This window comes from Salmo salar, chromosome 06, assembly GCF_965601325.2.
Source record: "Salmo salar chromosome 06, fSalSal1, whole genome shotgun sequence".
NCBI lineage: Eukaryota > Metazoa > Chordata > Actinopteri > Salmoniformes > Salmonidae > Salmo > Salmo salar.
The window spans coordinates 11,596,197-11,610,000 of NC_138296.1; the positions used below are offsets into that span (position 1 = coordinate 11,596,197).

A 13,804-nucleotide genomic window follows, 5' to 3' on the forward strand; every position below is an offset into this window, starting at 1 on the left:
GTAACATAACAACAGGACTGTAGAGGTGTAGGAGGGGTAACATAACAGGACTGTAGAGGTTTAGGAGGGGTAACATAACAGGACTGTAGAGGTTTAGGAGGGGTAACATAACAACAGGACGTAGAGGTTTAGGAGGGGTAACATAACAGGACTGTAGAGGTTTAGGAGGGGTAACATAACAGGACTGTAGAGGTTTAGGAGGGGTAACATAACAACAGGATTGTAGAGGTTTAGGAGGGGTAACATAACAGGACTGTAGAGGTGTAGGAGGGGTAACATAACAACAGGACTGTAGAGGTTTAGGAGGGGTAACATAACAGGATTGTAGAGGTTTAGGAGGGGTAACATAACAGGACAATAGAGGTTTAGGAGGGGTAACATAACAGGACTGTAGAGGTTTAGGAGGGGTAACACAACAGGACTGTAGAGGTTTAGGAGGGGTAACATAACAGGACTGTAGAGGTTTAGGAGGGGTAACATAACAGGACTGTAGAGGTTTCGGAGGGGTAACATAACAGGACTGTAGAGGTTTAGGAGGGGTAACATAACATGACTGTAGAGGTTTAGGAGGGGTAACATAACAGGACTGTAGAGGTTTAGGAGGGGTAACATAACAGGACTGTAGAGGTTTAGGGGGGGTAACATAACAGGACTGTAGAGGTTTAGGAGGGGTAACATAACAGGACTGTAGAGGTTTAGGAGGGGTAACATAACAGGACTGTAGAGGTTTAGGAGGGGTAACATAACAGGACTGTAGAGGTTTAGGAGGGGTAACATAACAGGACTGTAGAGGTTTAGGAGGGGTAACAGAACAGGACTGTAGAGGTTTAGGAGGGGTAACATAACAGGACTGTAGAGGTTTAGGAGGGGTAACATAACAGGACTGTAGAGGTTTAGGAGGGGTAACATTACAGGACTGTAGAGGTTTAGGAGGGGTAACATAACAGGACTGTAGAGGTTTAGGAGGGGTAACATAACAGGATTGTAGATGTTTAGGAGGGGTAACATAACAGGATTGTAGATGTTTAGGAGGGGTAACATAACAGGACTGTAGAGGTTTTAATTGACAAGTTTTAATAAAATGAACTACATCCCGCTTTAAACGTGGCCAGAAAAAATAACGGAGTATGCGATCAAAAGTTTTATGAACACCCATATGACCTGCCACATCACCATGTGAAGTTTGCAACACTTTATTTGGCAAAGTAGTAGGTACAACTATTTGAAAGACTGGTTCTCCTAGACCCTGATCATAGTGTGGAACCCATTTCCTAACCAACAGTCCATCAAGAAGAAAGTAACACTGACCACTATTCCTCACCACTGAATCAGGAACAACTTTCTCAAACAGATCATCCAAAGTAGTATCAGCCTTTTGCTCAGCTATCAATGAATCTCTAGATCTAGTCAACTGTTCTGTCTGGAGTTTGACTGGCAACTCAAGACTTTCTGGCTTACTCTCAACCTTATGACGAGAAGCAGAGCGGGTAACAGCACAAACTGGAAATACCTCAGGAGATACAGTTGCTATCTGGAGATACCCTTGCTGGGGACACTGAAGGTTGCTTCTGTAAAGATGTTTACTTTTCCATCTGCCCACACCTTACTACCTGCCAAATCATTCCCCAAAATCATGTGGACTCCCTTAACTGGCAACTGGGGTCTAACCCCAACATCTACATCACCCTCTACCAGACCACATTTTAAGGTAACTTAATGTAAAGGCGAAGAGAATGGAACTAAACCCATACCACGTACCATTACACAACTGCCAGTATCAGACTCCTTAGAGAAGGGCAAAACAGATTCCAGAATAAAATAATCTAAAGCTCCAGTGTCTCTTAAGATCTTGATCGAAACATTTTGGTTGCCATCTACCAGGGACACTACACCATCTGAAATAAAGGCTGGAAAATCAGTGGGAAGACTGAGAATCAAACTCAACTAGTGGCTGAAAAAAAACTCACCCTGGTGGTCAGAGGCTGAAACAGGAGCTGCCATCACAGCAGGTTTAACTTGACCTGACTTTTTTGATTTAAGTAGAGGACAATCTTTCTTCCAATGTCCTTCAACTAAACAGTAGCGACAGGTATTAGCATTAACCGGTGCTTTAAGTCCTCCAGACCCAAACTTCTGCTGAGGCCTTTGGAAGGAAGCTCCAAAAAAAGGTGACCTACTATTCCTAGAAGTAAAGTTATTTCTATGGTACATGTCACTGTTTAACTCAAAATGGCTTTTATGTGTTAGCCTGTACTCATCTGCAAGGACTGCTGCATCACTTGGAGACGTAACTTTACGTTCATTCATGTATGTAGCAACCTGGACACAGAATGTTTGAACTGTTCTAACACACTCAAATTAGACAGACCCTCAAAGTACTAACTTCAGAAGCTGTACACCAACAATTAAATGCAGAAGTCAAATCACGAACAAACTCAGAATAGGTTTGTGAATCTAACTTTTTCCTGTAACGAAAACGTTGACGATATGCCTCTGGCACAAGCTCGTAAACCTTCAGAACTGCTGATTTAACTTTAGCATACACTTTACTGTCAGCTACACACAGTGCTGCAAAAGCCTCACGTGCTTTACCTGTAAGTACCCATTGCAACAACATAGTCATGTCCAAATCTGTCCAAGCTCTAGCTTCCGCAATACGCTCAAATAAAGCAAAGTATGTGTCCGGATCTGACTCATCAAATTTAGACAACAAACAAAGATTCTGTGAAACAAACGGTGTTAGTCCTTCTGGTCTAAGAGCGATTGAGAAATGCTAAATCTCCAACTGCATTTGCAACAGCTCCCGCTGCTGCTCAAAAGTTAATGAAAGACTGAACTTGTACCCTCACTACTAGCAGACTGACCCTGAAAAACACCTATTTCCTTAAGACCCTGCTTTAATTTAGCTTTAACAGTTTAATTTTTTTATCAACAATCTCAATCTGATAATGTTCAGCAATTTTAATTAACTGCTCCTTAGTACACAACTCTAAGGCTACCTCTGAAGGAGCTTGAACAAAACTACTCAGAATTTAAGACATTTTCCTCAACCAATACAACTATCACAAATGCTCCCAAAAAAATACACAACTCACCTGCTGTCAGTCTGGGTTCAAGAACAGGAGCCACACCCCACTATCCTCCAAAAACAACTAACTGGCCCTGGTCTTCGTGCAGTCACATGTGGTGGGGTTTTATGCACACAAAACCAGTGGAGTGGAAAAGACAACCAGAACTGGCGGCCCCCCCATAACCACGGAGGTGCTCCCGAGCCGATGTAGGGGAAAAAGGAAGCTCTATCCACGTTCACTGCCACCTAAAACAAAAACACCACGAGCCTCCTACTGACACTCACTGATAAGCCTGAACAGGAGAGGACTCCCACTTGAACAAAAACCCAGAAAAAACAAGTGAATTGCTAACCAAACTTAGCTACCAAGCTAACTGAACCAAAACACATGGCTCTCAATGCTCTCGTCAACAATATTGGGCCAACCAAAACATCCCTCAAACAATTTTTTTTGGGCAATCAACTAAACTAACCCAAGTTAAAATAAAAAACAATAGTCAAATAAGCCAAATTACAAATAAACAAACATATCAATAATAAAGCAAAGACAAGAGAGAGACTGCCATGTGTCTGTGAGGTTAGGGACTTCATTCCTTCACCATATACATACTGTATGAGTGTGTTTGTGAGAGAAAAGGGCAAGTGAGAGGAGAAAGCCAGAGAGAGAGCGATAGTATTGTGTCTGATGTTAGGGACCTAATTTAACAATATATGAATAACATTTATATTAATTCTTATTCAAAACACATGAAACCATACCCTTGTGTTCTCTTGGCCAGGCGAAGGTGGTGGATGTGTCCTCTGGAGAGGTGTTTCCTCTGGGGGATCCAGGAGAGCTGCTGATCAGAGCTTACTCTGTTATGCTGGAGTACTGGGACGACCCAGACAAGAGCAGTGAGGCTATCACCAAAGACCGCTGGTACAGGACCGGGTAAGAGATGAGATGGATAGAGAGAAAGAGATGGAGGGAGCGAGCCAGAGAGAGATAAAGACACATAGAGAAACAAACAGAGACCCAGACAATAACAGATGAAAAGTAAGAGCGAGCGTCAACTGTGACTGTCTCTCCACAGTGACATAGCCAGTCTGGACAGGTTTGGGTACTGCCGTATAGTGGGACGTATAAAGGACATGATCATTCGTGGAGGAGAGAACATCTACCCTGCTGAGATAGAGCAGTTCCTTCACACCCATCCCAAAGTACAGGAGGCCCAGGTGAGAACCATACCCATCCCAATGTACAGGAGGCCCAGGTGAGAACCACACCCATCCCAACGTACAGGAGGCCCAGGTGTTTATTTTCTCTCCCTGTCCTGTCCACCTCTCTTTCTCCCCAGGTGATAGGCGTGAGAGATGAGAGAATGGGGGAACAGGTGTGTGCCTGTATCAGACTGAAGGAGGGACAGGACTGTAGCAGAGAGGTGATCAGAGACTTCTGCAAGGGACAGGTGACACAGAGACAGGAAGTGACATGACCTGTGAATCGATCATTGTCAGGCTTAGAACTTCTGTTATATACTATGTTATATTGTGTTTATAGCTGCATGGATCTGCTTCTACTGTTCCAGATTTCTCACTTCAAGATCCCCCACTATGTGGTGTTTGTGGACAGCTATCCACTGACTGCCTCTGGAAAGGTAGGATGGCTTCATGACAGCGTATTTTCTCTCTCTTCATTCAGATCAGCAGTTGACCAATGTTCTGTGTCATGAAATTCATAATGAGAGTAATCATACCAGCACAGACTACTGTAGTGATCACCTGTGTGTTTCTCTTTTCCTAGATCCAGAAGATCAAACTGAGGGAGGAGATGGAGAAGAAGCTGGGCCTGTGATGGACAGAGGGACCTAGACAGACTGGGCTAATAGCAACCCACATTGAGCACCATTTCAACACGAGGTGATCTCTTGTTAAACCATCAATACGCACAAAGATCACCCGCACAGTGAATCTGAATTGCAACCACTAACGTTTAGTCCTGGTTGCTGCCAACATTTTTTTTTTACTATTTTGTCCTCAGGTGGGTATTATCTTCTGTATTAAATTAAACTTCTATTTCAGCAGACTAAGCACACTTAACTATTTGACAATCATTTTGTACAAATAAAATGAGGTATTTCCTTGTTTACCATAGAGAATCTATTGTGGCAATTGACCCTCCACATGTTATGAATGGAAAGGTCATGTTGGTGTACTTACTTGTATTTCCAATGTATGTAATCCATTAATGAGTAATCCATCCATTAACGTAATCCTTTAACTTGTCTTTATACAGGCTGGTCCTTTCTTATCAAAAGGGGAACATAAAATATCCCTGAACTGTCCACATCTAACATTGGTAACTAAATCAAGCCAATCATGATTTGAGTTAATGTAAAATGGCCGACTATGTCTTCTTTAGAACCACTAATGTTTTCTGTTCATTGCTTGTAGTCCTTCACCAACACACGATTCAACATAATCAATAGATGCCTATACTTTTCAGTCTCAGCCATGTTTGGCTGAATCAGGTTAAAGAAGCTAGCCGGGATCTTAAACTGCCTGCATTTTTCAATGTTCTGATTTGAACTCACACATGGATAATACACCATCTGTAATGTTCTTCTGGCGGAGAAAGCCACGGTATCCTGACATTCATCGCTTGACCTAGGCTTAATCTGTGTCCAGGAAACTGGCCTTAATACTATTCCACCTCTTCCAGAATTCTAGAACTATCATTTGGAGTGCTTGCTTACTCCCATGGTCTATGATGTGTCACGAACCGGCTCGAAGTCCTTAACAAAAGGGAAACAACGTGGAGACAAGGAATAACAAAATATATTTATTAAATAAAGTAAACTGAATACAATTAACAATGGTGTGTGTAATCAGCAGTGTAAGTGAGTGTTTTGTGTAACAGTATAGCTTCCGTCCCTCTCCTCGCCCCAACCTGGGCTTGAACCAGGGACCCTCAGCACACATCAACCACTGACATCCCACGAAGCATCGTTAACCATCGCGCCACAAAAACCACGGCACTTGCAGCGCAAGGGGAAGAACTACTTAAGGTCGCAGAGCAAGTGACGTCACCGATTGAAACGCTACTAGCGCGCACCACCGCTAACTAGCTAGCCATTTCACATCGGTTACATTTGCATGCATAAATGTGATAATGCGGGGTGTTGAAAGGTGCCAAATCAAACAACCAAAAGGCCACAAAAATACCACAACAAAATCTATAAAGGTGTCTGTATGGAGTCTCCTCCATGAATGGGGAAGTGGTGTATTTATCCTGGGATACACCCGGGCCCAGGTGTGTCCCATGTCGCTGATGATCCTCCCGGCTCCGCCCACCGGCATCCTAATAAGGAAAACGAGAGTAAAGAGAAAGAATACGGCAGACGGTGGGAAGGTCATCACAGATGTCACCCACCTTTACCACATCACTCTGAGCTCTATGTCAGCCTGTTGCTATGTCCCCATGTATACAGGTTTGGAACTAAGCATTGTAATTCTGCCTAACAACACATTTGTACATTCCAACGTTTGGCATTATTACAGTTCTATTTATTTCAGATGTCTTTATGGCATGTTTAAAATGAAGAACCTGAGTTTTACTATTGTACATCAGTCCAAGATCACATATCATGATGTACAATTAGTTGTCCAGTCTGTTCGATAAAATGAAATAAAGATATTGAAAAATAAATACTGAAAGAGTTTCTGTTGCACATCACTCATGAACCGTAACATAACAGAGCTTAGACTTTATTTTTGCTCTTGGTTTTATTGAAATGCAAAATATATTGCTGTTACAGACAGAGACCCTTTGTAACCAAACTCTCTCCAACTGGAACCAACACAGTCTGTCTAGGACCCTCTGTCCATCACAGACCCAGCTTCTTCTCCATCTCCTCCCGTAGTTTGATCTTCTGGATCTAGGAAAGGAAAAGCACACAGGTGATCACTACAGTAGTCTATGCTGGTATTAATATCATTAACCTGGATAACCTGATTTGTTTAATGTTGTCATAAAGCCATCCTACCTTTCCAGAGGCAGTCAGTGGAAAGATGTCCACAAACACCACATAGTGGGGGATCTTGAAGTGAGAAATCTGGAACAAGTATAAACAGTTACTCTTCTCGTTCACATAAGACATGTTGCAGATGCTTGGTAATGATGGACTGACCTAAAGACTAGTTAAAATGACTTCAACTCAGTGGGATAACCATCTGGTTATAATGACTGCAACTCAGTGGGATAACCATCTAGTTATAATGACTTCAACTCAGTGGGATAACCATCTAGTTATAATGACTTCAACTCAGTGGGATAACCATCTGGTTATAATGACTTCAACTCAGTGGGATAACCATCTAGTTATGACTTCAACTCAGTGGGATAACCATCTGGTTATAATGACTTCAACTCAGTGGGATAACCATTTTGTGTCTTGCAGGAGCCCGTGTTCAATTCCCAGGTGACCTGTTCCTTTGTCTCACCTGTCCCTTGCAGAAGTCTCTGATCTCCTCTCTGCTACAGTCCTGTCCCTCCTTCAGTCTGATACAGGCACACACCTGTTCCCCCATTCTCTCATCTCTCACGCCTATCACCTGGGGAGAAAGAGAGGTGGACAGGACAGGGAGAGAAAATAAACACCTGGGCCTCCCTGTACGTTGGGATGGGTGTGGTTCTCAGCCTGGGCCTCCTGTACATTGGGATGGGTGTGGTTCTCACCTGGGCCTCCTGTACTTTGGGATGGGTGTGAAGGAACTGCTCTATCTCAGCAGGGTAGATGTTCTCTCCTCCACGAATGATCATGTCCTTTATACGTCCCACTATACGGCAGTACCCAAACCTGTCCAGACTGGCTATGTCACTGTGGAGAGACATTCACAGTTAACGGTCGGTCTCACTTTTAATCTGTTGTCATCCCTGTCTGGGGTCCCTGTCTGGGGTCTGGGGTCCCCGTCTGGGGTCCCTGTCTGGGGTCCCTGTCTGGGGTCTGGGGTCCCCGTCTGGGGTCTCTGAATCTCTCATCTCTTACCCGGTCCTGTACCAGCGGTCTTTGGTGATAGCCTCACTGGTCTTGTCTGGGTCGTCCCAGTACTCCAGCATAACAGAGTAAGCTCTGATCAGCAGCTCTCCTGGATCCCCCAGAGGAACCACCTCTCCAGAGGACACATCCATCACCTTCGCCTGGCCAAGAGAACAGGTATGGTTTCATATGCGTTTTAAAGAAGGAGGAATAGAAACATTACACATAGAGCATGTAGATGAATTAGGACCCTGACATTAGACACATGACCATCTCTTCTCTGTCTCTCTACTCTAACTTGCTCGCTCACACACATAAAGTAGGTACACGTCTGGTGTCAGTTAAGGTTTGATACCTCAGTGTGGTTCAGGATACGTCCCACTGTCTCTGTCTTCAGTTCCTCGTTGTCTCGCGGGAAACCAAGGAATGTTACAGGGCTGTTCTCTGTGGTCCCATAGCCTATCTGATGTTAACAAGGGAACATTATGTTATCCCATACAGATTATAAAGTATATTATACACACACAGAGAGAAAAAGATGGGAAGAACTTACTATCATATCATTGACATTCATATCAGTTTTGAGTTTCCTCATGACTTCAGGAGGACAAAGAGACCCACTCATAAACCCTGGAACACAACAACAGAAATCACAACCACCATTCCTTCCTGGGCACAAATACTATTACTATACTACTATATTACTGCTTTATACAGCATATTAAATCAACCACCATTCCTTCCTGGGCACAAATACTATACTACTGCTTTATACAGCATATTAATCAACCACCACCCTTCCTGGGCACAAATACTATTACTCTATTACTAATACAGTATATTACTATTAAAGGGGCAACCTGCAGTTGGAAAATCAAACAATTGACACCCCGCCACTGTTTTGGTAAAAAGCTGAGGGATGGGGGCGGAGACATGTAACCACTCTCAAATTCATAGAAAGAGCTATGGATGCAAGGACTGACAATCCATTATATACAAACTATTGTTTTAGGAGGGCATCAGACCAAGAACATTTAGTCGCATTTCGCGACCCTTTGACTTGGCTGTGAATGTAGAAAAACTGGCAGCTGCAAATTCTAGCTGGTGACCTCACTCAAAACTTCTTTTTTTTTTGGCCGGCTAAAATCATGATTTGGTCAAGCAGTACGCCTAAAGTAAAGTGAATTGATTCCTGCCTTGAAAGTGCCCGCAACTGACAGTGCCCGTTTCGCCGGGGCCAGTTGCTGTGATGAGCCAGCCACGCCCTCTCCTTCCAATTATCTATTTAGTGGGAGAGAAAAATGCTTTCATTCAAAATGCAGTTGCAGGAAAAACAGTTTTGAAAACATGTTGTTAGTTGAAGAGGGGAAGGGTCTCAGCTTTCTGGGGGTATGATCACTATTTCTCAACTCTCAATATTGAGCGACAGGCACTGTTTTAAAAAACTACATTTCTGTTATGTCTTTGCGATGTAGAGCGTGTGAGGTACACGTTGGCGCTGAGTCCTAGGAGACCACCACTGGAATGTTTTTAGGGCATTACATTTACTGTGGTTAATCAATTACACGGCTAACCATCAGCAATATTCACAGTTAGCGATCTAGCTAATGTGTTTTCATTTAGTGATGAATTAGTCACAAATGAATTAGCCTATTAGCTGGCACATAAACATGTAGGCCTCTCTACTGAGGATCTCTATTGAGAAAAACAAATCTGACATTTCCAGAGCCCTAGTTTGACAATAAAATAAAAATATAGCAACAATAAGCTAATTGACGCTTCACTATGCCTCGCCCCAGAATTTTGGGCAACCAATCGCAGCGTTCCAATGCTTGCTACTGTGATTCCTGAAATGCAGAGCCTTTTTCAAAATTATTATTTTGTTACATTGTTTGCTAGCTCAGCTGGTTAGTTAGCTCTCAGTCTCATTGACCACCAAACATTGCTAATGCTAGCTAGTTAGCTAGCCACTTAATATAAATTGTTTTCTCTAAATATATGTAAGTTAGCCATATTATGAATACAACTCATATCTGCTGTCGACATAAGGAAACGATTTGAGAACACTAGTTAGCTCCAAACGTGGTTAGTAGCTTTGACTGCACACTGACAGTGAATTCAGAGCCATTCAGTGGCTAGCCACACTACAAACATAATTTGACCAGGTTCCTGTGAAGCATTTATAATGACAGTCCATCACAACATATCAGTCACAACATATCAGAGAGCTTCCTAATTAGCAAGGGTCATCTGTGTTTAATTTACAGTAAGGGAAAAAAGTATTTGATCCCCTGGTGATTTTGTACGTTTGCCCACTGACAAAGAAATTATCAATCTATAATTTTAATGGTAGGTTTATTTGAACAGTGACAGAATAACAACAACAAAAATCCAGAAAAATGCATGTCAAAAATGTTATAAATTGATTTTCATTTTAATGAGGGAAATAAGTATTTGACCCCTCTCAATCAGAAAGATTTCTGGCTCCCAGGTGTCTTTATACAGGTAACGAGCTGAGATTAGGAGCACACTCTTAAAGGGAGTGCTCCTAATCTCAGTTTGTTACCTGTATAAAAGACACCTGTCCACAGAAGCAATCAATCAATCGATTCCAAACTCTCCACCATGGCCAAGACCAAAGAGCTCTCCAAGGATGTCAGGGACAAGATTGTAGACCTACACAAGGCTGGAATGGGCTACAAGACCATCGCCAAGCAGCTTGGTGAGAAGGTGACAACAGTTGGCGCGATTGTTCGCAAATGGAAGAAACACAAAATAACTGTCAATCTCCCTCGGCCTGGGGCTCCATGCAAGATCTCACCTCGTGGAGTTGCAATGATCATGAGAACGGTGAGGAATCAGCCCAGAGCTACACAGGAGGATCTTGTCAATAATCTCAAGGCAGCTGGGACCATAGTCACCAAGAAAACAATTGGTAACACACTACGCCGTGAAGGACTGAAATCCTGCAGCGCCCGCAAGATCCCCCTGCTCAAGAAAGCACATATACATGCCCGTCTGAAGTTTGCCAATGTACATCTGAATGATTCACAGGACAACTGGGTGAAAATGTTGTGGTCAGATGAGACCAAAATGGAGCTCTTTGGCATCAACTCAACTCGCCGTGTTTTGAGGTGGAGGAATGCTGCCTATGACACCAAGAACACCATCCCCACCGTCAAACATGTAGGTGGAAACATTATGCTTTGGGGGTGTTTTTCTGCTAAGGGGACAGGACAACTTCACCACATCAAAGGGACGATGGACGGGGCCATGTACCGTCAAATCTTGGGTGAGAACCTCCTTCCCTCAGCCAGGGCATTGAAAATGGGTCGTGGATGGGTATTCCAGCATGACAATGACCCAAAACACACGGCCAAGGCAACAAAGGAGTGGCTCAAGAAGAAGCACATTAAAGTCCTGGAGTGGCCTAGCCAGTCTCCAGACCTTAATCCCATAGAAAATCTGTGGAGGGGGGAGCTGAAGGTTCGAGTTGCCAAACGTCAGCCTCGAAACCTTAATGACTTGGAGAAGATCTGCAAAGAGGAGTGGGACAAAATCCCTCCTGAGATGTGTGCAAACTTGGTGGCCAACTACAAGAAACGTCTGACCTCTGTGATTGCCAACAAGGGTTTTGCCACCAAGTACTAAGTCATGTTTTGCAGAGGGGTCAAATACTTATTTCCCTCAATAAAATGTATATCTATTTATAAAAATTTTGACATGCGTTTTTCTGGATTTTTTTGTTGTTATTCTGTCTCTCACTGTTCAAATAAACCTACCATTAACATTATAGACTGATAATTTCTTTGTCAGTGGGCAAACGTACAAAATCAGCGTCGGCCAAATCGGCGTCCAAAAATACCTTCCGAATAATCGGTCGACCTCTACCAGAGACACCGACTGAAAATGTTAGCACCACCAGCGCCACCAACTGAAAATGATAGTGGCACCAGGCACCAACTGAAAATGTTAGCGGCACCAGTGACAACGACTGAAAATGAGAGCGGCACCAGTGACAACGACTGAAAATGAGAGCGGCACCAGTGACAACGACTGAAAATTAGAGCGGCACCAGTGACACCGACTGAAAATGATAGTGACACCAGCTGAAAATGTTAGTCAAGAGCCTCAAAACATGGTTAAAACAGGGCTCCAGACTAACGTTTACATTGTTTACAAACATTGAGTAAAACAGACTTGTATTTTTGGTTATGGTGGGGTACGACAGCTGAACTAAGCTGGCATTTGTATGTTATATTCTTCAAGAATCAATGGGTACATGAATTTAATATATAAGTCCAAAATATGGATGTAGCAGATTGCCCCTTTAAGCTTAAACTTTACCACAACATTTAAGTTTATTTGTATTTATTTTCAGCCAGACAACAAACAACATTCTACACAAACAAACTTCAAATCTCTCACCAGATTCAACTGATGACAGGTCATACTTGTGAAGGTCAGGCTGTCCAAGCATGTCAATGTACATGGTAGGAGTGCCGTAGAGGAAATTACACCTGAAACAGAGAACATATGAAGAGGTATTTAGTGTACTATAGAGGTTCATTCTCAATGTGCTCAGTGGCAGCTATCTCTATTATTCTTATTACAACAGACTGACATGAAATATCTCTATTGTAAGTCTCCAGGATGTAAGTCACTTAAGGAAGAGGTTCCTAAACTTTTTTACACCCCCCACCTTTCATTCTGGATGGCTTCCAGGTTGGTCTCAGGGTTTAAGACCTACCTTTCATTCTGAATAGCCTCCAGGTTGGTCTCAGGGTTTAAGACCTACCTTTCATTCTGAATAGTCTCCAGGTTGGTCTCAGGGTTTAAGACCTACCTTTCATTCTGGATGGCTTCCAGGTCGGTCTCAGGGTTTAAGACCTACCTTTCATTCTGAATAGCCTCCAGGTTGGTCTCAGGGTTTAAGACCTACCTTTCATTCTGGATGGCTTCCAGGTTGGTCTCAGGGTTTAAGACCTACCTTTCATTCTGGATGGCTTCCAGGTTGGTCTCAGGGTTTAAGACCTACCTTTCATTCTGAATAGCCTCCAGGTTGGTCTCAGGGTTTAAGACCTACCTTTCATTCTGGATGGCTTCCAGGTTGGTCTCAGGGTTTAAGACCTACCTTTCATTCTGGATGGCTTCCAGGTTGGTCTCAGGGTTTAAGACCTACCTTTCATTCTGAATAGTCTCCAGGTTGGTCTCAGGGTTTAAGACCTACCTTTCATTCTGGATGGCTTCCAGGTTGGTCTCAGGGTTTAAGACCTACCTTTCATTCTGGATGGCTTCCAGGTTGGTCTCAGGGTTTAAGACCTACCTTTCATTCTGAATAGCCTCCAGGTTGGTCTCAGGGTTTAAGACCTACCTTTCATTCTGGATGGCTTCCAGGTTGGTCTCAGGGTTTAAGACCTACCTTTCATTCTGGATGGCTTCCAGGTTGGTCTCAGGGTTTAAGACCTACCTTTCATTCTGAATAGCCTCCAGGTTGGTCTCAGGGTTTAAGACCTACCTTTCATTCTGAATAGCCTCCAGGTTGGTCTCAGGGTTTAAGACCTACCTTTCATTCTGAATAGTCTCCAGGTTGGTCTCAGGGTTTAAGACCTACCTTTCATTCTGGATGGCTTCCAGGTTGGTCTCAGGGTTTAAGACCTACCTTTCATTCTGGATGGCTTCCAGGTTGGTCTCAGGGTTTAAGACCTACCTTTCA

At 43.2% G+C, this 13,804-nt stretch overlaps 2 protein-coding genes across 4 annotated transcripts in view; one reads left to right on the forward strand and one right to left on the reverse strand.

The window, feature by feature from the left end:
• Window positions 1-1,733: 1,733 nt before the first annotated feature.
• Window positions 1,734-5,043, forward strand: LOC106606225 (medium-chain acyl-CoA ligase ACSF2, mitochondrial-like). The gene is made up of 6 exons (XM_014202367.3): window positions 1,734-1,754; window positions 3,850-4,001; window positions 4,144-4,285; window positions 4,408-4,518; window positions 4,639-4,707; window positions 4,854-5,043. Exons 1-6 carry the CDS (start codon window positions 1,734-1,736, stop codon window positions 4,902-4,904), a joined length of 546 nt encoding a protein of 181 aa, XP_014057842.2. The 3' UTR covers window positions 4,905-5,043.
• Window positions 5,044-5,884: 841 nt separating this feature from the next.
• LOC106606226 (medium-chain acyl-CoA ligase ACSF2, mitochondrial) overlaps window positions 5,885-13,804 on the reverse strand; it is a 199,714-nt gene continuing 191,794 nt past the window's right edge. For 2 of the 3 annotated variants that reach the window (XM_045719721.2, XM_045719720.1), the window contains 8 exons: window positions 12,517-12,608; window positions 8,642-8,718; window positions 8,444-8,551; window positions 8,098-8,249; window positions 7,788-7,929; window positions 7,553-7,663; window positions 7,096-7,164; window positions 6,802-6,987 (listed from right to left, as the gene is read on the reverse strand). In XM_045719721.2, the coding sequence (XP_045575677.1) occupies window positions 6,937-6,987; window positions 7,096-7,164; window positions 7,553-7,663; window positions 7,788-7,929; window positions 8,098-8,249; window positions 8,444-8,551; window positions 8,642-8,718; window positions 12,517-12,608 (802 nt within the window). In that variant the 3' untranslated portion in view covers window positions 6,802-6,936. Of the gene's footprint in view, window positions 6,411-6,801; window positions 6,988-7,095; window positions 7,165-7,552; window positions 7,664-7,787; window positions 7,930-8,097; window positions 8,250-8,443; window positions 8,552-8,641; window positions 8,719-12,516; window positions 12,609-13,804 lie in introns of those variants that run through there. The other variant, XR_006770123.2, reaches the window with a different exon arrangement.

Bases quoted from the DNA above. Each gene is read 5' to 3' on its own strand.
- LOC106606225 (XM_014202367.3), top strand. From the start codon at position 1,734: ATGGAACTAAACCCATACCAC. The intron at 1,755-3,849 runs GTACCATTACAC...TCTCTTGGCCAG, and splicing joins TGGAACTAAACCCATACCAC to GCGAAGGTGGTGGATGTGTC. The intron at 4,286-4,407 runs GTGAGAACCATA...CTTTCTCCCCAG, and splicing joins CCAAAGTACAGGAGGCCCAG to GTGATAGGCGTGAGAGATGA.